The following is a 22,650-nucleotide window of genomic DNA, read 5'->3' as shown; positions in this document are numbered from 1 at the left end:
GAAGGGCTTTCAGAGCAGCCGGTTCTCGTCTTGCACAGTCGCCACACATCCGCACTTTTAGTGCCTCAGAACCCCGGACAGCTTGCAAAACACGGCTGTAACTGTCCCAGCGCAAGCTGTTCAGGAAAGCACAGAAACGCGATGTTCGCGTGCTTTTAGCGCTGTTCGCAAGAAGCCTCCGGAGCAGGCACTTCTCGTGCAGCAACAACCGTGCCTGCTACGATCTTTCCTAGCCTCTTTTCCTCCGGGCAGCCGGCTTGAGCTGATGTGAAGTGTTGGTGGGCAAATCACCCAGAGAAGAGTCGCAATGCTTCTGGGCTGTTAGCAAGAGCTTTCCTTGCTGACCCTTTTCACGTTGGAGATTAGCTGGACATTTGCCGGTTTAGTGCCTTGTTTCTTCTGCGCAGCTTGCACAAAGCTCATTGCGGCTTTCGCGGTTCGAGTTGTGCATCGCCGGAGCTCTGCGAGAAAGAGCGAGAGAAGAGCCGCGAAAGCTCCGAGTGCGGCCAGCTCGCGTGTAGCCGCGATGATGCGCTGTTCGCCGGTTGCAGGGCGACTGCCTTCTGCGCGGCTGCTTCCAAGTTGACGGTAACTGCCAGCGTGCTAGCTGTGTAGGACAGTGAAGAGGCTGACGCGTGTGTGTCCGTAGAGCTGCTAGAAAGCGTACGTGAAGAGCAGGAAGGGCTTTCAGAGCAGCCGGTTCTCGTCTTGCACAGTCGCCACACATCCGCACTTTTAGTGCCTCAGAACCCCGGACAGCTTGCAAAACGCGGCTGTAACTGTCCCAGCACAAGCTGTTCAGGAAAGCACAGAAACGCGATGTTCGCGTGCTTTTAGCGCTGCTCGCAAGAAGCCTCCGGAGCAGGCACTTCTCGTGCGGCAACAACCTGCCTCCACCACGACAAACCTGCCCAAATATCCCCCCTCTCTGAGGAGCTTTTGCGTGCTTTGGCCAGGAGGCCTCATGTAGAGACATGATGCTGAGTGTTTACAGCAGCCTCCAGGCCTGGACTCGGTGTGAGATGCCATTGTAGCCCACTTGACAAGAAGGATGGGATAGAACCACCAGGTACAGGGTGGAGCAAGGAGAGAAGGGGCATTTCTGTGCAATGGGATGAGCCCCTGAAAAGAGGATGATGTCTGCTGAGAAATTGTCTTTCACTCCATCCAGGATGTGCTTAAGGTTTTCAGCAGGAGCTGTGTGCTACAGGCATTGGAAAAGTGTTTCTTCTAAAGAAACCAGTTTCCAGCATAAGGTGGCACCTAGGAATGGAGCATGGTACACTGACTGGCTGGGAAAACAGCCCCTTTTGATGTTTAGTATGTAGCTATTTCCTGGCCAGAAGAACCCAAAACTTCAGTTGAAATCCCCGCAGGAGATGGATGAACCTTCTGAAAAAAAGTAGCTGTTGCCCAAAATCTCACAGGTGCGTGGCTGAAAACAGAAAGCCCCCACAAAAAGTCACTGAGAGAGAGCTGTGAAACCCCCAGGCGCTCCAGCTGACAGAGCAGCAGCTCTCTCTCCCGTGTTCTGCTCTTCCTGCTGTACCCAGGAGATGCTGCTGACCAGGAGAGCAGCCAAGGTGGGGTGGCAGCACCAGCTGCGACACTCAGCAGAGCACCCTGGCTTTGCACCACTTGGCAGCCTTTCTTGTACATTTGAGATATATGGAGGGGCTGGAGCAGCCCCCCTGGGGAGCCACAGTAATTCGCTTGCATTGAGTCATCTGCGATGAGCATTTTCCTTGCCTTTTGCAGGAGCAGCTGGAGAGTCTGGTTTCCCAGGACCAAAAGGTAAATCATGCTGTGCTGAATTTATCATGTGAGCTAGTTTAGTTAAACTTCCACCCTGTGCTGTTCTGGAACAACGCACCAGATGGGAGCAACTATAGAGAAAGAAAAAGTACCCCACCAGGTATTGGATGGGGCTGTTTGGTGACCATTGTGCCCCATCGTAGGCTCAGCCCCGGCCCGGGTGGTGCGAGCACCCTCTCTCCCAAACCAGCCACAGGGGCTGCCCCCAGCTTAGGCTCCTGGTTGCTGCTGCCCAGCACCACCAGCTACAGAAACCGCAGGGCTTCACATGCCCTAACCTGAGGGACCAGCCAGATTTGGGCAGAGCTCTGACCTTTCCATGCTATGGCAGAAGGCAGAAGCTTGGATGAAACTCAGTGGCTGCTAGTGCCAGAGGAACATGGCTCTCTACCAACACTAGCAGTAGGGTAGAGGGAAAACAGGGTTTTTTTGTTGTTGTTGTTGGGTTTTGGAGGGGGAGGGGGTGTTGTTGGGTTTTTTTTCCCTCATGCCATCATCCAGCATGCGAGGGCCACCGGCACCCAGCGTTGAGTACTGTTGGCACCATGGCTTCCCTCACTGGAGCTTGGCTTGTCATTGCCAGGGACCAAACGCTGCTGGTCTGGTGGCTAGTTCAGCACATTTGCTCCAGCTGTCACAGCTGCTCCCAAACCACTGACTCTGCCAGCAGCAAGTGTACCCCTCCTGTGGCTTTTGACTCTGCCTTCCCACAACAACGTCTTCTCCTTCTTCCCACACCCACCCACTCCTGTCCCATGTGTCCCAACCCAATGGGCCTCGCTGGCACAAAATGTTTGTACTCAGCTCTGTGGGCTGGCCAGCAGCAGGCAGAGCAGCCAAGTCCAACAGGGACACATCTCATGTCAGTCTGGCCATTTGGACCTCCCAGCCCTAAATCAGATGTCAGAGGGAAAATACATTATGCCAGGTCCAACAGCCCAAGAGAGGAAAGGCTGCTTCTCCTTGAGCATTTATAATGTGTCCCACCCCACTGGCAGCCACCCGATGTGCCTGCTAGGAGCTGCTCTGAGGGACTAAGGGTGCTTATGTCACCACTGTAATTACAGGAGCCTGTGGGTTCCCACCTGCCATTGTTCCTCTGTGCTTTCCTGGGTCTGGGCAGATGGGCCTTTGATGGCCTGGTGGGTTTCCTTTGCTGGGCCCAGAAGCGGACTGGGCAGAACATTGTGTTACTCCTCCTGCCTGGTTTCTCTGTGCCTCTGTTGTGTGTGCAGATGAGCTAAACGCTGCCCTTTAACATCACAGCCCTCTACCAGTGCAGCAGGATTTGTCTTGAAAAGCAAATGATGCCAAATTCTGGAGGAGGGGCGGGCGGGGTGTGGAAGGTAAGGAGCAATTGATGGTGTTTTTTGTCCAACAGGAACAAAAGGGGAGTCTGGATTTGCAGAAACATGGGGTGAGTTGCATCCTTCATGCCACTGTTGGCTTTGCAGAGCAGATGGTAGTGGACTCCCTGCACCAGAAGTCAGGACAGGGCAGCAATAAAAACAAATTCAGAGTAACATTGAAGGATGAAGTAAGGAAATATCACTGTTAACCCATTTGCTTCTCACAGCCACATGCAGCTTCTGTGTGTCTACTCTGTAATCCAGCCAGGCCAGGAAAGTCATGTCCTCGGAGCACTACTTGAGTTACCTGCCCCCTGTGTGCTCTGCAGGAGTTTTGTCTTAGTTTTTGAGAGCTCATGGTTTCCAAGATGAAACCACTAGAAACACTATAGACATTCTGCTACTTCCAAGGCAGTTATACCACTACACTTGCAGTGGCAGGTTCAGTAGATGCAGAGTTCATGCATGTGATAGTGCTCAGATGAAAATAACATTTCACAAAAAGAAAGAAAGGAAACAAACAAGTATCAGTTGACCCATCAGTCTCCATGAGCTAAAGCCAAAGCAAAGCTACAATCTGTTTTGGCTACACTTGGGTGCTGTAGGGCCATGGTCACGTGCAGAGGCTCCAGCAGATCAGAGATGGTGTAACAGCCGAGAGAGACTGGGACCCCACTGAACTGGCCCCTTTCTGCCCCAGGCACTCCTCTGCCTTTGTATCTTTCCTGGGCATGTAAAAACATCTGATGAATAAGGACCAGGCCAAGTTCAGGACCATATCTCCATTAGGAAGGACACCCATGCCCACAGGACAGCCTGGTACAGCTGTGCATCCGTTCATCAAATACAGCATGCTCAGACACCTGCACCACCAGCACCACCATCTCAGATCATCTCCCAAGGCTTTCCCCTGTGATAGGCACAGGTGCAGCTGTGAGCTGGGGTATCTGATACAGAGCGTTCCAGTCAATCCTTTGGCATCTGTGAATCTGAGCTTCTGTCATCAGGTGTGTGGTTTGGGAGGAAAAAGAAATTTATACATGATAATGTGTATATCAAAAGTGTCATCGGTCCAAACCACAGAGGATGATCTGAACACTGTTTTCTCTTTTACAGGTAGTTGGTTTTCTGTTTCACCACTACTTTTCTGCCAACTACGCCCACGCTCTCTGTGCCCCCTGAGCCTGGACAAATTCCCAGATCATGTGTTTGTCATCCTGCTTGAAGCAGCTCTATCACCCAGACTCCCAAAAGAGTCATTGCAGATGAGAGGAGTCTGAGCACCTTAGGCTATTTCTTAGAAGACGCTCATCTCCCCCATGACAGATGGGCTTGGAAACTGCCACGGGGTTTGGCTCCCAGCAGCTGCGTGCCAGAGTCCTGCAGTGCAAGGACCCAGCTGGGAAGCTGAATGGTTCAAAGCCTCTGGCTTTGGGCATGAGACCGATGTGGTCCCCGGATGTGGTGAGCACATTAAAACTCTTTCTACTTGATCTTTTCCCCTCATTTGCACAGAAGCCAGAAACTGCCAAGAACTGTTGGGTAAAGGGAAGATCCTGAGTGGCTGGTACACCATCTACCCAGAAGGCTGCAATGCCACCACCGTCTTCTGCGACATGGACACAGACGGCGGAGGATGGATTGTGAGTAGGATGAGAAGAGGGAGGGAGGTTTCTATGTCCCTACAGTGATTTTTATTAAGGCTGCAAAGGATGGCACCAAAATAGAAACAAAAAAGGAGGAAAACACACACTGAGGGGACAGCTAAGATTCACATCAGCACATCTTGTGGATGCAGGAAATTCTCCTGGGAGACGTCCCTGGGAGCAGGCTAAGCACCACAGACCTGCTTAAATTAGCAAACAATTTCCTCCTCATTTCCAAGGGCAGATGGAGATCCTGGAATTTGGTCTCCAGAGACCCGCAGGAGGGTCTGGATGCAGGGGGAGTGTTTGCTGTGGGGGGCTGTGCTCCCCAGGCACTACAGACACCTTCAGGGCTGGGGGGCGGCCTGCATGGCTGAGGGTCTCCCTTCCTGTAGGTTTTCCAGAGGCGCTGGGATGGGTCAGTGAACTTCTTGCGAGACTGGGATTCATACAAACGAGGCTTTGGCAACCAACTGATGGAGTTCTGGCTGGGGAATGACAACATCCACTTCCTGACCTCACTAGGTAAGGTCTGCCTCTATCCCAGGCCGGGACCCTGAGAGCCCAACCCCTACACTTGGTCATTAAAGGACTCTGAACTTCTTGCGTCCATCTGAGGCCCCAGCACTTAATCCTAAACAGAATGCAGGCTCTTACAGGCCATTGCATACAGGGATTTGCACTCTAAAAAAAGGAAAACTAGAAGCTGACTGCATGACCTATCCTGGAGATAGGCCAACACATCTTCCTACTAGGACTGGTTGTGATGGCAGTCATCTTGCTCACACACAGCCGCAGAGCCACAATTGTGTGAGCAGCATCCTGGGCGTGTAGCTGTCAGCGCCCATGACCACCTAACATTGGATCAGAAAAGATGCTTCACAAGAAAGCCATCAAAGGTACAGGAAGTTCTGCAGGAATTTCAAATAAATCATAATCTCTCATGTCATGGACACTCCTCTCAAGTTAACTCAGGGATCCTCAAACCCTCCAGCCTGGAATCCAGGTGCGTACTCCCCATCAGCCCTGCACCACTGCTGTCCACCTTCTCTTCTAGGACCCTGTGAACTCCGCATTGACCTGAGAGACTTTGAAAACAACTACTATTTTGCCAAGTACGCTTCATTCAGAGTTTTAGGAGAGACTGAGACATACAAACTTGTTCTAGGAGACTTCCTTGGTGGAAATGCTGGTAAGTTAGCAACAGCTCACTGGGAAAGGCTATTTCCTAGAGCATTTCAGAAGTGTTCAGCATTTATAGTGCAGAGCTGTATCATGCAAGCTGCTTCTACCATCTACATTTTGCATCAATTTATTAAAACTGGCCATGGTATCCCAAGTGCTGGGTGACCTCTGGGTGTGGGGACACCCAGGATCACCCACAGAGTGTCATCACCCAGAGCATGACCTACAAGCCCAGCCATATGGTTTAGCAGCAAATGTGGAGCTGGGCCCTGAGCAGCACCTCATCCAACATAACCTTCCCAACAGTGCTGCAGCAGCCGGGACAAGTTCTGCTTTTGGTTATGTTGGAAGGAAGTATTTGCCCATGAGGTTTGGCATTTCCAGGGCTGGGGTGCTGTTCAATGCTTGCAACATCAGCAGCGCATCCTCTTAATGCCTGATGTTTTGTTTTTCTTTAAAAAGCAAACAAATCCTGCAATACCCCTCTTGCAGGAATGAGTGAAACCAACACCTGCAGTGCTCTGGGTACATGTGGCAACTCTGTGTGACAGTCCAGACCTCAGTATGTCTGCAGAGAACCTGAGCAGTGCAAGAGAAGTGACACCAGAGTAACTGTGAGCAGAATCTGGCCCATTTGATTCACAGGCATAGCTAAGCTCTCTGTGTGTTTTAGCAGTCCTGGCAGAGTTCAGGATACTCCTTTTCTCCAGGGTCAAGGAGGAAACCTGGGCAACCGAGAGACCAGCAGGATTTGTAAAATCTGCTTTGCATCCAGCTAGGTGCACTGATGCCCTGCACAGACACATTAGGCTCCGTCTTGTGCTCTCTATTGAACGTGTACTCTCTGCAGGAGACTCCTTGTCATACCATAAGGACATGCCATTTTCAACAACAGACCGGGACAATGACATGAGCTCCTTCAACTGTGCCATAGAATACAAGGGAGCATGGTGGTACAATGACTGCCATTACTCCAACCTGAATGGGATGTACTGGCTGGGCGTTCACGGCAGCTATGCTGATGGCATAAACTGGAAGACAGGCAAAGAATACCATTACTCCCATAAGCGAACGGAAATGAAATTCAGGCCAGTTTAACACAGCAAGAGGGCATCTGACTAGCACAAACAGGTGCCACTCAACAGCCAAGAGGAGGCACAAAACATAATGTTGTTTGAGGGCACAACTGGACCAGGAAAGAAATTACAGGTTGTGCCTTCAGCCTAGAGCAGACTTTTAGAGACCAGAAGAGATCGGTGCTGGTTTGAGGTCCTGTAAGCACTCGACTCTCACCTTGGAGCCCCACAGACGTTGACTGAGCCTGAGCATCTGTTTCTGAAAAGTGTGTTTCCCTAATTTAAAGATAAAGTGAGAGTGAGGCTACTGCATCTCAGTAAAGCTCTCGGACGTTATTAGCCTAGATGGTAATTACTGGTAATTTTCAGTCTAATCCACATGTTCTTGCAGCCTCTTTTTCTGTTGAGTCATCTGAAAGGCACTGAATTCCTGACCACTCCTCCCTCCCTGAAGGCTGTGATGCAGCCACGATATAGACTGTCATGGAAAGGACCGAACCTCCAGCACAGGACTGTCAGCACTGCCACCTCCCTCCTTCCCTCCCCATTGCCTCACACAAGACGTGCTCCAGGACCTCAGGTGGGACCTCAGCTCCTGGAACCACTGTACCATTGCACAACACTTCCCACCATGACAGAGCCACAGATAGACCCAGAGCCAGCTTCAGCCCCTCCTCCAGGGCACAGTCCTAGATCTCACTCTTTAGCCGCTGTGGACCAAAAGTTGGATACAAAACAGTCTGTTCAGCAATGTGTGTGGTACCAGGACACTACAGCAGTCCCAAGTCAAGCCTTGCACCAGTGGGCATCATGTGGCAGGTGTGATCTTGGAATGGAAATCTTCCATTTCACCTTGTTTCCAGTAGCATTTGAAGATAAGCTATCTGCTGGTGGATGGAGGCAGTTAATCCAGTTTGTGTGGTGTTTCATTTGAGTATTAGCAGAACTGGTTAAAGGATCTCTTCTTCCTGGACTCCTGCTCCTGGACTCTTCCCCACAGCTGAAGCAGAGGAGGAGAGCCTAGTGCTAACTCCTCACTGCAGAGACAGAGCAGAGTCAGTGGAAGCAGTGTTTATTTGTGTTATGCTCCTAATGGTCCCAGGTCTATCACACTACTTAGGGCATAGATGTGTAGCAAGGGCAGCTACAACCCTACAACACTGAATCCAAATCTTGTGGGTGAGAAGAGCAAAAAGGCAACTGACCCAGCACACCACAGCAGGTCAACACTGTGCTAAGAAATAAACATGAGGTTTTGCATCTTCCTATTCACTAGGTCCTGTCTCTGCTCACTTGTCCTTTTCACGTACATGAGAAAGTGTGTGTCTTAGCAGAGAAACATACACTGAAAGCCCCATAGTCACTTCCCCATCTCTAGGAGCTCTGTTATGTTTTTCTGCTACTACCAGTCAGATCGATGTGCCCTCAGCAGGAGCAAGGTCCCTCAGCATGCAATCAGCCACTGATGCTGTGTCCATGAGTGGCTTCTCGGAGAGGCCCAAGTTGCTGCCGCAGACAGCTCTGCAGAACCACGGACTCCTCTGCAGAGACATACAAGCTGGTGCTGACATCCTCAGCTTTAACCTACCTAAAAGTGCTGAATCTCCTTTCTCTGCTCCCCTCTATCTTCTCCTCTTATTACTCAGAAACCTTCAACAATTAAATTTTGTCTATGAAGGACGCTGATGTTAGAGTGCGTAAGAGTGCAGCAAGAACAGTTTACCCCAGCCCATCTAGTTGATATTCCCAGACCACTACCACTACCTGACTCCATAGAGGAAATATTCAGGTGTAAGAAGCCATCACCAGTGCTAGGTGAGACGGTTTGGCTCTGGCCACAGAATTAAATCCTCTTGCATCTCCTCAGCTGGCGCAGTGAGCTGACGCAGGCACTGTGTCTCCTCCAGCATGAGCCCCAGCCACTGCAAGGGAAGAAAATACTCCCTGTGCTGATACAGGCATGTGCAGCAGAGGGTCCTTGGGCTCAATGGTCCATCCCTGGCACAATGCCTGCAGCAGTCACAGACAGTGCTTGCAGCAGTTCCAGGCAGGAAGAATTGAACCACTAAGGTCAGAATCCGGTTCCCTAGATACATACACATCCTACTGGCCCAGAGCTCCCACCTCTCCTCAACAGAAGGCTTCCCCTTCTCCATCTGCTCTCACACCTGACCGGGGCGGGGGGAGAGGCAGGAAACAGATCTGAGGTGTCCTAAAAGAACATGCTTCCCAATCTGTCAGGATACTCTCTTGCTTTCCGTCCTCCTGCCAAGGGTTCCCAGAAGAAAAGCAGAATAACCCCAGTCAATCTTGTGACTGATCCTGGCCACTGCTCATCTCAGGGCTTTTTCTCTGTGTCCTGGAAAGCCCACGGATCAGGTTTGCACTTCGTGTTTTAAAACCTCTTGTGCTCCTCAGCAGAGCTGGAAAGGGCTCCAGACATTTCCCTTGCTGCAAATAATGACAAGTGAGGCTGGCGGAGTCACTGGAGGAGCAGGGTGGGCCAGGCTAAGGGGTGTGGGGAAAGGACCTGGTTTCTGCCATATCAAGGAGCCAGAGTCATGATGAGAGGCTGGAAGCATCTCTGACAGCTTGTTGACGCACAGCTATATGAAAGCAAGAGTGGGGCCAAACTAGTCCTCTTGGGTTCCACTCAGGCCAGCCTCCTGGACAGATCAAGGCTGCCTCCAGCAATACCCTCCTGCATTGTCTGGTACATGGGAAGACCCAGCAGTCCAAACCACCCTGGGATTACTGCCAGCCTCCAAGGGCTGCACAGAGGCTCTTTCCAGAGAGGAACACAGCACTTTGGCCACATGCAAATGCCCAGGGAATTCACAGCTGTAAATCTGAAACCTGATTGCCTTCAAGAAACTGTACTTCAGAAGGAAAGGTCCTCTTCCTACCTAACACCAATGCCTATCATGTGAGGAGCTCAGAGAACTTAACTTCAACACTGCTCTACAATTTGCATTTGGATGTAGCAGACCTGGTGCTCTTGGCATAGTGCACACCTGTTCCGAGGTGTCCCAGTGAGAGGGTTGCATCTGAAGAGTAACTTAATGCCATGCATAAGTCAGCATAAAACAAGCTGGGGAAGGGTACTCATTTCACTGTTGTTTGGTCCTCTTAGCTTACAGGCTGCTGAGCTGGCAAAGATGAATCCAACACCCTTTGCACTATGCTTGTGCCACTGTTACCTTGTGCCCACCCAACTGAAGGGTGACTTAAGAGACCAGCTGACCCTGCCACAAACTAGAGGGCACTGAGGGGCAATGCACTCAAAATACTGCTCTCTCATAGGTAATACTCTTCTGTAAATTACCTTTAATTAAAGGTTTATTATGCCAGAAGAGCATGAAGCTGTTTGTTTACTTCTGTTTGGTGCCTATGCTTCGAAACATGGCATTTTGGCAGCACCACTCAGTAGACCCAGGATGATGAAACACAGCAGCCAGGAGAAAAGAACCACTAGACTTTATTCTCAAATGGCATTTATAAAAACAAACAAAGAAAGACACAATGGAGGATGCAGGAATGCATGGCCCAGGGGGTGCAACAAGGCCAGGGCCATGCCATCAGCAGCTGCAGAGCAAGCGGCCAAGACAGAGAAAGGAGGCAGAGGAGGCAGCTCCTGGTCAGCTCCAGCAATGGCAAGGCTGCTGTGCCATACAGACCCTCTGCCCACCATTGCAGGTGCTTCAGTTCAGTGCTAGGACTCCGAGACACGAAATTCAACTGCTGACCTGGACTTTGCATCAGACTGGCATGGGGAAGTGAGGCCCTGTACTCCCAGTACAGGGGCTCATACCTGGAGAGTATCTCAGCAGGTTTCCCATGCTTGCCTCTCCCTCCAGCTCTCACCAGTGAAGAGAAACTCTTGGTCCACAAGATGTACCAGACAAATTCCCAGACCACCTCTGTTCTCTGCAGACTCCCAACATTGGCTTTTCAGTCTTGGTCCCACCTGCCCCTGCAGCAGGCACCAAAGGTCCTTCTAACAAGGACCTGATATCCTTTGGTCACCCGAGATCCAGTATGTGGCCTCACCATGTGAGTGGATGGGGCACATGGCAAGCCCAGAAGAAACACAGTTCTGATCCATCGCAGCTCAGACCGTGCCCACTAATGCTGTCTTCTGTGCAGAAAACAGATCCCCCACTCTGGATCTTTTTAATCCTTGAGCAGGCTTCTTACCCCCAAGAAGATAAATAAAACCAGAAGATCTTCCTTCACACCACAGCATCACCAAAGTATACACAACTCCATATGCCTTTTCTACTGTGTCCCAGTGCCATAGTTGTTGCTCTGCAGGACCAGAGTCAGATGTCCGGCTGCAGGAAGGGTCAGCCCAGTCTGCGGTAGGGCACCACCAGCACCAACCCTTGCTGGTCCTGGGAAGGGGGTGGTCAGCAGAGGAGCAGCCCTGCAGAGAAGTGCCCCTGGAAGAAAACACCTTCACACCATAACAGGCCATTTGAGGGATCAGTATGCTGAGGGATCTTCCTTTAGTCCACTCTTGTGCAGCGGTGGGCAGAGGAAGAACAGACTCCAGCTTGGCAGACCAGACAGCATGGGGCAGGCTGGAGAAAGGCCTTGTGAAAGCAGTGTATCTAGGCAGGGACTGAGCCAAGGCAGACAGCTATCCTTCATCCATAGTGGCCTTTGGAAAAGGCTTTGTATCCTTAATGCTTTCAGTGTTAGGACATACCGTTGGATTCCATATTCTCAAGCCTCTTCCTCTATGGAAGAAAAGCCCAGGGGACCCTGAGAAGCCCTGGGAGGTTGTAGTTAGCTCCTCAGGTCTGTCTCCTCGTAGCCAAATACACACCCTGTGATTTTCATCCAACACACTGCTGTGATGCTGGTGGTGGCTGGCTCTCGCTGAAGACACACTGCTGCTGCAGTCTGTTTCACTCCACTGGTCTAAAGTCCCCAAACTGGTGCAAGTGGCCACTCTCCCTCCTCCAGGTTGAAAAGCTTCCCTTAGTTTCAGCCTTATACTTCTCAAGGCTTTGCTTCCCATCCACTGGCAGTATCCAGCTGGGATGAAGGTATTTGCTGAGCAGTTTACTGTTGAGCAGGAGGTTTCTTGTGCAAGTAAGTCAGCATCCCACAAAAGCACACCACCACCTCTGGGGAATGAGGAGCTGCAGATGCTCCCTAGAGATGTGGCTGAGCTGATGACCCTGGTGCCATTCAGTGCATTTCATGCCAGCTCCCAATTCCTTACAATCCCTGGTGAAAATGCACCATGCTCCTCCACTACGTCTCTGTCCCAGCACATCACTGACACTCCCTTGTGCAGGCAGCATAGCACAGAGATGTCGGGCTATATATGACACCAAATCCAGCTCCAAGAGCTTGAGATGAGGCCCCCAGTTATGTTTACCACTATGTCAGAGAACATCCTTCAAGTTGCAGGTTGAAGGCCCATTGGGCTAAACACTGTACAAATACTTTTTGGTGAACAGATGAATGATCCTTGCTCCAAGAGCTTGCAGTCTACAAGAGCCACAGCTGCACAACTACAAAGATATTACACCTATTTACATCCACAAACATTTTGGTGCCAGCAGAACGTGTCTTTCAGACCAATGTCCCAGCAATCAGGTGATCTGAGGGCAGGGACTTGGTTGCTCATCTCTTTCTCTTAACTTGCAATGTCAGACCATTTCTAGCAATTATTCTTTCCAAGTCTGGTTTGGATCCGCAACCCCAGCGGAACCCCACCTTCCGGCCCACAGAAGAAAACACAGTACCAAAACAAAGTCCTTTCTTGTGTGCTTGAGCCCTGGGGTCCGTGAGGGTGTCCCACATCGCCAAGGATGTGATGGGTTCTGGGCCAGGCAGAGAAATGGGTGAGATGCTGGATGATGCCGAAATCCGTTATTCTATCAATCCAGCTCTCCCTCCTTTCGGCCTCACAAGCTGTCAACACTGTGCTTGTCGCCATGTTTGTAGTGGGATGAGAAGGGGTGATGCAGATCCCTCCATCTTTGAGCCCCAGTCAAGGGCGGTGGGGAGAAATCCAGACTGTCGTGATGCTGGGACATGTGTCTAACAAAGCTCTTCTGAGAGGAGATATTAGTCGGTTAGTTCGTATCTCAATAAGGCACACCCTCCCCATCCTCTCAGCCCGTGCAGGTCGGCACCCCATGTGTGGCCCCGGTTGTCTCTTGAAAACCTTGCTGCATCCCTCCGTGCCTGGGTGTGGCCTGGGCGTGATGCCAGGAGACCCACACAGAGAGCTTACAGTCCATATCTCTTCCTGCAAGGTTGCCAGCCGAGTGCTTTAAGGCTTTGAAATATAAATAATATGATGTTTCTGTCAGGGATTTGGAAAGTGTCCTCAATTCAGGTCCCTCCTGAAATTGTTGAATTTGCTTTTAACAAGCAAACAGACAAAGGCTGCTCGGTGTCCTAATTACATCTGTTAAAAATCTTAGCTAGGAAAATATACCCTTAGTAAGTCTCTTCTCCATTTTTAACCATGTTTTCCATCCAAGAAACTAGAGATCAAGACTATGATTAAATAAACACCAGTGCGTCACTTAGCTCTTCCCTTCCCCACCTTCCTTCTTCACTCCTGACCCCTCAAACAGTCTATTTCCAATTTGAGTAATTCTCTGCCAAGCCTCACAGGAGGCAGGCAGCTCAGTCTGAAAGCTGATTGTCCATTCCAGGCTCCAGGGTCTCTGCAACATCCGCCAGCTCATCCAGGATTTCAGAGAAAGATGGCCTCTTAAATGCTTCCACCTGGAACAAGAAGGGAAAGCTGAAGAAGACATCCTGGACAGGAGGCGGGTGCTCTGCAGCAGCTCTGCTGGTTCCCCAAGGCTGGGCAATGGCATTTATCCATCGTTAGCACTGGTCTGGACCATACATCTGCCCAGGGAGCCTTCTGGCATCACCACTTGGTGATCCAGGCCCGGGCTGCTGCAAATGAGCAGCCGCAGGACAGGTCCCATGGTGCGGTACAGCTCAAGCAAAGGCAGCGAGATGCTGAAAACCAGCCTGACATAACCTGATCTGGACAAGGTGTGGGAACTGCTCATCCCAAAGCCCACCCAAACAGTGCAGGGGCAGGCGTTGCACAGGGAAAGGCTGCAGGTAGGTATCAGGAGGGAGATATATCGTTCCCTGAATTTTTTCAGGACAGTAAGGATCTAACTGTCATGTCTCCCTGACGCAGCTCATCCTCAGTGGGCTGTGATCCCCCAGCCCTCCCAGTGCCACTGTGGTGTACCCAAAGTGAGGGACGTGGCCCAGGGCACCCCCCTCCACACCCTCACCGTGCCATCCTGGGGCTGCCCTTTGTGCCTGATCCCATGGAGCCAGGCTGGAGAGCTGCACCAGAAACTCCCCAGACCCACACATCACACAAGGGCAGAGAAGAACAGCCCCAAGGGCCATTTCTGGCAGAAGTCTGTTATTATACTAACTTGCATTAGGAAGTTGCCTGTCACAGATACAATATCCGAATACACATAAACCTAAGCCAGTTGCTGACGTGAATCACTCCTCTGATTCAGAGCAAGTTATTCACACGTCCTTGGGACCCATGCAAGGATTTACTTCCATTTGCTGCCTTGAGTTCCTAGCAATTAGGTACATTATAGAATCACAGAATGGTTAGGTTTGGAAGGGGCCTTCAAAGGTCATCCAGTCCAACCCCCCTGCAAGGAGCAGGGACATCTCTGTGGTACGCATCAGGTTGCTCAGAGCCCTGTCCACCTCTCTGGGCAACCTGGGCCAGTATTCTATCACCCTCATTGTAAAAATTTTTTTCCTAATATCTAATCTACCTCCCTCTATTTTAAAACTGTTACCCCTTGTCCTGTCGCAGCAGGCCCTGCTGAACAGTCTCTCCCCATCTTTCCTGCAGCCCCCTTTAGGCACTGGAAGGCCGCTCTAAGGTCTCCCTGGAGCCTCCTCTTCTCCAGGCTGAACAGCCCCAGCTCTCCCAGCCTGGCCTCACAGCAGAGCTGCTCCAGCCCTCTCATCATCTGCGTGGCCTCCTCTGGGCTCAGTCCAACAGGTCCATGTCCTTCTGATGTTGGGGGCTCCAGACCTGGATGCTGTGCTGCAGGTGGGGTCCCACGAGAGCAGAGCAGAGGGGCAGAATCCCCTCCCTCGACCTGCTGGCAATGCTCCTCTTGATGCAGCCCAGGATGTGGTTGGCTTTCTGGGCCGCAAGGGCGCATTGCCCTTATTATAATCAGCCAGCTCCTCCACTGTCTGCCTGATTACTGCCTTTGTTTTTCTTTTCCTTTCAGAGATTAACTTGAATCCTGCTTCCTCTCTGCTTTGCCTCCTGAGGCTTTGGGCAGCATGCAGAGGCCCTCCAGCTTTCATCATTACCTTTTGCGACAAAGCAAGAAAGGTTGGAGAACTCTGCTCTGGTGACATCTGTAACACCAGGGCTGGTAACAGCAAGGCAGTGCCCTCCAGAGAGGAGCAGCCGGGTGCCTCTGCCTGCAACCTGGCTTAAGGAGGGACTGGTCATCATCACCGATCTGCTTCCCACTCTGTGGTCGACATGCAAGGGAACAGGGAGGACCTGGGGATGTTTCAGGCTGTAATACACAAACTAAATACTTTTCCTAGGGGCAAAATTTCACAGTGGATGAAAGCATACTACTGGCCCAGAAAGATCTCATCACTTCACAGCTCAAGTGGCAGAGTCCTGTGTACTAGCACTGAGAGCAGCAGGTTCAAGCTCTCCAGGGTTCACTGCAATTTTGGTCTCTGTCATACAAGTGTGATACAAAATGAAAGGAAAAAAAAAAAAAAAAAAAAAAAAAAAGCTAGCAAGACTCTCACCTGACAGCAGCTAGCAGCGAGGTCCATCACCTGCTTAGGGCATTCGCTGATCATCCCTTGGAAGGCAGCAACATCCAAGCCATAATCCTGCGAGGAAGGAAGAAGAGTACATAGAAAAGACTTCAGCTATAAAGTCCTTTAAAAACTCTCCATCCTTCTCAAGGCGTAAAAACACAAAATGCTCATGGTTTAAAGCTTTTAGGGTCTCTATCATAGCTATTTTACTGATGGCTATGCAAAGATACTGGGCCAGCATCAGCTCTGGCAGGGCAGCCACAGATGGCAAATCGTTAACAGAGCTGGAAGACTGCAGCATCCTTCTGCTCTGTGCTACCTCTGTGGGGTGGCATGTGTCCTCCTGGAAAAGTTCAGACTAAGGCAACAAGAACCACAAAGGTAGAAGCCTGTAGAGTAACCAGCACCAGGTGCTGAGCAGTAGCTGCCGAGGACAAGAACTGCAGATTATCTTGTCTTCCAAACAGCAACTGAGAGTTGAAGGGGTCCAGCTAGCTGTTTCCATAACTACAGCTTTCTCCCTCCAGACTTCAGAGCCTCTGCTCTGGTCACTGCAGTTCTTTGCACTGCTACTTGGAAGGTGGCAATTTACTGTTTTCCTGATGGATTTTTCATCCTTGTTCAGGATAAACATTCCCTTCCCACTTCATAGAAGGGAAACATTGCAAATGTTGAAATAAAAAAGGCCAAGTTTTTAGGGAAGCCCACTATGAACTCTGTATTAATTGCAATGTATTTGAAAATAAACACTTGTGATGAAAGTTGTGTTTAACCTGCCACTTCAATGGAGAAGCTGAAATGTCAAAGTGGAATGAAGTATTTGGAATTAAGCTCTTAAAGAGAAGTGCTTCATCTCAAATTGCTGATCTCAAAAAAGTTATGAAACTGAACTCTTGTGCACTGAAAATTTTGAGATCAGATTTTCTCATGGAAAAACTTCTAGAGAGAAACCTGAATGTAAACACATACACATGTGTGCAGGTCTGTCTGGTCCAGAGAGAAGCCACAATCTGGTGCCATGGAGAAAACACCATTAGATTTGGCTGCAGGAATCATTACCTGAGTCCTGGGAAGCACTTCGGGGTCAGCTGAGATCCTGCCCAGGATTTCACAGAGGACAATACCAAAGGAAAACACATCCACCTGCAGGAGGGGCAGGAGACAGGAAGGTGGGACAGGGCATGCACATAAGCAAAGTATGAGAAAAGGGAGTACCAACGACAAGGTCCTTCCATTAGTTACACAAAAGCCCACCAAAAAAGCCCATTGGAGATAGAGGCAGCAAACTCTTAAACAACTTCTGGGCTTCTGAACCCAGCCAGGAACACCACAGCCCCATATGGCATCCAGCCTCATCTTCAGGAAGCCTGGCCCCATGCTCTTGTTCAATATGTCTGGTGCTTCTACCACTGCTTTGGCACGCCCCCCAAGATCCTGCCACTGGCTCATCTGGCTGTAACTCATCAAGCATCTTCCTCAGAAATGCAAGCCATTTCTCTAAATGTTTAACTTAACAAGGCAATATAAGGAACTGTGAGGATGAACAAGAAGCTGGGAAGCACTGTCATACCTTCCGGTCATAGGGCTCTCCTCGTAGCATCTCAGGAGCCATCCAGAAAGCAGAGCCCACCAGAGACAGTTTCCTCTCCACATCCTTCACAGGCAGCTCCACCACCTCCCTGGCCAGCCCGAAGTCAGTCACCAGTGCCTCACGGCCCCGCGGCGTCACTCGAATGAGGCAGTTCTGAAAAGGGCCCATGGGGCACGGCATGAGACACCCGGCGAGGAAAGGCCTGGACACCTCACTGAGCAGCACCTCATCGGCCCTTGGTCCCATCTCTTGCCAGAGACCTGCATCCTGGCAGCACACATGGAGTGCGCAGGGCAGATTAGGGATGGGCCAATCACACCTGAAGGACCTGAAAAGTCCGTTGAAGAAGCTGTTCAACTAACATGATGATCCATATCCTTTTATTTGAGAGAGACCTTGAAATGGGCATGTTGACCTTGTTTACTGTTCAGCCGAACGTGTGCAGGATCACAGCCTCAGCCCTTCTCACTACACATCCCTAACACAGCTTTCTGGTGGAATTCCTATCAAATTATCTCAAGGTTTCTCAAAACCCTAGTGGCTTCATCCTGTTTAGTTCCCCAGCATTTCCTTCTCCGCATCTGCTCCCAGAGAACTAGTAGAAACAAAAGGCATCTTTTCCAGATGGCTCTCACTAACAACTAGATTTCAAGTGAGCACATACACACTTCTCTCCTGTATCTTGAGCCATCATCACTGCAGGTTTCCTAGGTTTCCCTGGGGAAGGATGAACCTCTTTCAGGGTTGAACCACTACAGCAAGACAGAAGGGTCAGGCAGGGACCTTCAGCACTTTCCACAAGCAGATTTGGAAAGCTCCTGAGCTCATCAGTCATCACCAAACAGGAAATTACATCTCAGCTCACTTCAGAGTACAATGGCCAAGAAATCTGTGGTCAGAGTGAACCAGGCTCTTGCCTTGTCCTTGCCTGGTGTTTGTGATTTCATGGGTAGTAACTGAGCCAAGTAAACAGCCTGAGATTACAAAGGTGACTTTATTCCTGTGTTAATGTCTCTCAAGACCGTAACGCTTAACAGGCTTCGCACTGCCAACCTTCATCAATATTCCAAGTTTCTCTTAGAAAGCTCACAGAGCACCAACAAAAATGGCTTGTAAGAGATATGCCGCTACCTATCCAGCATCAACTGCAAGGACTTGCAGGCTCCATTTCCACGAAGCACACAGATATGGTCCAGGCTGGTGGCCAGCCTCTCAGCTCATATTCCCTGCGATATCATGGACAGACTGCAGATTCACGGGACATTTGGGTTGTTTTGCTCAAGGGACATTAACAAGGCACTGCCTCACCATGTTCCTACTGCCATACCAGTGCCTGTCCCCATGGACAAACCCGGGAATGGCAAAGCCCCTGTGCTCTTCCGGTCCCCATCAAGCAGCATGAGCCCACACTGAGGAAAGCAGCCTCCTAGCCAAGGGGCCATTACACCAGGAACACGATGTGCCTTTGCGTTACACCCAAAGCCTCTCTCCAGATGCCAGGGTGTGAAACCCATGGAGGTGACCATCCTAAAACTGGTGACCTGGACCCTCTGGACCAAGTTGTTCTACTTCCCTGCACTTGAGTGAGGAGATACACATCTCCTGAGCTCTGCTGGTGCTCTGCACACAGACAAGGACTGTCTCATATGGCACCCATTCCCAGAGCCCATGACTGGCTCCTCTTAGCAACAGCTTCCTCCTTGCTGTCCGCAGGAAAGGAAATCCCTAAATTTGGCAGAGCTTCTCCTGCAACTGTAGGCAAAGAAAACCATGTGCAATCCTGCACAGGTTTCCACCTGGTTTATTTTCTGACAGCAACAGCACTAGGAGCCATATATTTTTATCTCTATCTGGGCCTCCTGCTTGGCAAGTGATGAATGCAACATAATGGCAGGTTTTATCAAGAAAGCTTCCTTGCCTGCAGAGGGATTAGCATGGAGCAGAGGACCAGAATGAGGCCTGAGGCCTCCTGGTTACAGCCCTAAGGGGCCCCTGTACAGTCCCCTAACACAGTCATCTTCAGCAATCTGGAGGTGATGTCTCCTTTCCAGCTGTGTACCTTGGAGTTGAGATCTCGGTGGTAGATGTTCTTGGAGTGCAGGTAGATCATGCCTCTGGTGATGTCAGAAGCTAAGTCCACTTTTTCCTTCCACGTCAAAGCGATGTCTTTGCTGGCCAGGAGCTCCTCCAGGCAACCCCCATTCACGTACTGTGAACAGAAACAAAAAGCGGGTGGCTCTGTGGTGGGGCACAGGCTCCCTTGGAGCTTCCCAGCTGCTGAACCCTCCCTCGCCAACGCAGGAGCCCCTCCTTCAGGTTGCAGGTTGGGAATGCCACTGCACACAGGGGCCCCTTTGTGTGGTACAGTGCAAATACCCCTCTTGGCACAGCAGGTCACTGCCGGTCTCTGGGGTTTGCCCCACTGCAGGGATAGCTGTACAAGCCAGCCATGATCTTTGCTCACAGGCAGCAAACTAGAGGCAAAAAGCCTGGCAGTGGCTCAGTGAATGCCTTCTGCCACCAACAGCATAGGAACAAGGTGAGACCTCCCTGGTACCAGCCCAGACTTTTCCATTAGACTATACCACCACTCCAGAGCCACCCTGGAGGTTCTGCCACTCTCTGTTTGCTTTACTTTCGACTCCTGCCCTCCATCCCTGGCTCCTCTTCTCCTCACCAGCTGGCCATTCTGGCCCTTTGGTGGTACCAAGTCAACCTGAAACACTTCTGGCTATCCTGCCTGTATTTTATGGCCCTACAGTGACTATGCCCCACTTCAGCTGTGACCAGCTATGGAGCAGAAAGGACCAGAAGCCCCTCTGAGGCAATCTTGCTAGTCCAGAGCCAGTCACAGGCACAGGAGTCTGAGAGGCGTAGATACGCGTTACAGGATATCTGCCATCCTCCCTGTTGAAGAAACATGGGGTCGTTGCCTGTCGACAGCACACTTACAAGCAAGAAACTTTTACCTCCAGAATGGGGTATAGCTTGTCATCCTTCACGCATATCCCAAGGTACCTAAGCAGAAGAACATACACACACACAAAAAAAAACAAAAAAAAACCAAAAAAACACAAAATCAAAGAAGAGAAGTCATCAAGGTTCAATGAGGCTCAATCCCTCATTGTACAACTGCCTGAGACACCAAGCCGACTCCAGCCCCTGCCAGTGCCCACTGCTCATGGCTGGAGGATGTGCCCACCTGACAATGTTGGGGTGGGACAGCTTCTGCAGCAGGCTTATTTCACGCACAATCACCTCTTGGTCCACATCATTCTTGTAGATCTTCACCACCATCACTTTACAAGCAGCAGCCTGGGTCACCTAGAGCCAAGGTTGGAGCACGACATCTCTTAGCTTCCAGAGGTCTGCCAGCCCCGCTGGACAACAGCATCTCTTCCCAACCAAAGGCCTAGTTTCCTTGCTGCCCAGAGCTTTGCACAGTCATTTGCACAAGTGCAAGGTGCTGTCCATTCCACATAAGCTCCACTCCAGCGATGCCTGCCTGGGTGACTGGGGACAGCTAGGTCCCTCCTGTCCCAACATATCACAATGCTATTTCTTTGACAAAATTTGTGTGTTCCTTGGGCTGGAGCAGTTTCTCAGCCCACAGTGAGTTACCGCAGAGCTGTCCTTCTCCCTTCCGATACCTTACATTCAACGTCCCTTCCCAATCGCAGCCTGCCCCACACCTCCATCCCTCCTTGTTACCTGCTCTGATCACTGCACAGGCTGCTGGCCACACTCCTCATCTCCAGTTCCTTCTGCATCCCTGCCCATGGCAAGCCTTCCTCCACCCAAGCTCTGCCACATAGACACAACAAAGAGAGCGCAGAGCCAGTTCATCTCTCCCTCACATCCCAGGACTGAGGTCCCGTGTCCGTTTCCCAGCCACATGCTAACCTGATCCTCTGCTACGGATTACCACTGGACATTTCATTCCTAGGGCTTCCCTCAGGCAGGGATACTGGAAACTAAAGAACAAAACCCAAAATGCTTTTCCCCCACCTTACAACACTGAACAGACTAAGCAGGCATTTTGAGGAGGCAACTTGCTGTCCCCTGTGGAGGCACCAGGGTTTGGCAGCACTAGACGCAGGGGTTTCATGCAGGCTGCAGGATGTGCAGGGGTCCCCTGGCTCTCAGCCCTGACAGGACCACCCTGGGCCCCTGCACGACAGCTCATGTTACCTGGGTTGACAATCCAAATAGTTTCCAGACAACACCACAGAGCTCTGTAACATTTCCATCATCAATTGACATCTGTTTTAAGGAGATTCATGTATCAGGTGTGGCCCACACTGATGTCCTGCCAGCTCCCCCAGGGCTAGCAGAGAATCCAGCCACGTGTTTAATTTTCTCTCATTTTGATGTTTAGACACAGCATGAGCTGGCTTAAGAGCAGCATGCTGAGTCACCCATTGCTCTCTGTGATGGTCACTTCATGGATAAGGTTACTAGCCCAGGTGAGGTGAACATGCATGTAAGATCTAGCTGGACTGGAAGGAGAGAAAGGTTCATTATAATCAGGGTCACAAAACAAAGTGTCTTGGGAGCAACATGAAGCACTGCCTCCTTTCTGAAGGAACACAACCTGATAGTCAATGTTATTGCTGGAATAACTCTGCCTCTCTACTTGAGCAGGTCGTAAGGAAAGCCAGGGCTCTGACACCCTCACCTGATAACCACAGACTGTGGGTCACTAATCAGATGTAACTGATTATGAACTGTAATTGCACAGATGTAAATATAAGAGATGCTGTCAATCATCTTTGCCCAAGGACTGTGAGTGCCCTTATGCCCAGGACAGAGTACAAGGAGTAGCTGAAATCTGGAAGATCTGAAAAACATTCAGAAGAGCTAATACTGAGTTTCAGTGAGACCTATCAGCTCTGCACAAACTCTGGTGGAGACACCAAGCTACACTGTGATTCCAGGTGAGGCTGCACATCCCAGCTGTACACCAGCAGAGTTCACAAACATTGCCTGGGCTGGTGGAGTCGGTGAGCACTGGAGAGGTTCCTGTCCACAGGCCAATGCAAAGTCCAGCTTGGTCTGAAGAAGAAATGACTGAAAAGCAAGGGTAGATGCACACCCAGAAAAAAGTAGTGGGAGAGATGGGCAAAGGTAGCGGCCTCAGAAGGCCT

The 22,650-nt window shown here is 50.6% G+C and overlaps 2 protein-coding genes and 1 long non-coding RNA gene across 4 annotated transcripts in view; 2 read left to right on the top strand and 1 right to left on the bottom strand.

Annotated features, from left to right (window-relative positions):
- Positions 1 to 1,269: 1,269 nt before the first annotated feature.
- On the top strand, positions 1,270 to 7,270 carry LOC147598294 (ficolin-2-like). The gene is made up of 7 exons (XM_086764214.1): positions 1,270 to 1,279; positions 1,759 to 1,794; positions 3,197 to 3,232; positions 4,680 to 4,807; positions 5,206 to 5,335; positions 5,868 to 6,002; positions 6,846 to 7,270. Exons 1-7 carry the CDS (start codon positions 1,270 to 1,272, stop codon positions 7,091 to 7,093), a joined length of 723 nt encoding a protein of 240 aa, XP_086620340.1. The 3' UTR covers positions 7,094 to 7,270.
- Positions 7,271 to 7,313: 43 nt separating this feature from the next.
- LOC147598293 (uncharacterized) lies at positions 7,314 to 8,751 on the top strand. The gene is made up of 2 exons (XR_015260738.1): positions 7,314 to 7,651; positions 8,481 to 8,751. It is a non-coding gene; the product is annotated as an uncharacterized LOC147598293 (long non-coding RNA).
- Positions 8,752 to 13,396: 4,645 nt separating this feature from the next.
- LOC147598292 (dual specificity testis-specific protein kinase 2-like) overlaps positions 13,397 to 22,650 on the bottom strand; it is a 29,851-nt gene continuing 20,597 nt past the window's right edge. Inside the window, exons 3-9 of one of the 2 annotated variants that reach the window (XM_086763999.1) lie at positions 20,706 to 20,827; positions 20,473 to 20,521; positions 19,563 to 19,712; positions 17,483 to 17,656; positions 16,972 to 17,055; positions 15,898 to 15,984; positions 13,397 to 13,830 (exon numbers count right to left, since the gene is read on the bottom strand). In XM_086763999.1, coding sequence (XP_086620125.1) covers positions 13,729 to 13,830; positions 15,898 to 15,984; positions 16,972 to 17,055; positions 17,483 to 17,656; positions 19,563 to 19,712; positions 20,473 to 20,521; positions 20,706 to 20,827 — 768 coding nt within the window. In that variant the 3' untranslated portion in view covers positions 13,397 to 13,728. The remainder of the gene's footprint in view (positions 13,831 to 15,897; positions 15,985 to 16,971; positions 17,056 to 17,482; positions 17,657 to 19,562; positions 19,713 to 20,472; positions 20,522 to 20,705; positions 20,828 to 22,650) is intronic. The other variant, XM_086764000.1, reaches the window with a different exon arrangement.

Source organism: Chlamydotis macqueenii, chromosome 20, assembly GCF_036417535.1.
Source record: "Chlamydotis macqueenii isolate bChlMac1 chromosome 20, bChlMac1.mat, whole genome shotgun sequence".
In the NCBI taxonomy this organism is placed as follows: Eukaryota; Metazoa; Chordata; class Aves; order Otidiformes; family Otididae; genus Chlamydotis; species Chlamydotis macqueenii.
The sequence above is the reverse complement of the archived record's forward strand: the minus strand, read 5'-3'. Positions and strand labels throughout refer to the sequence as shown.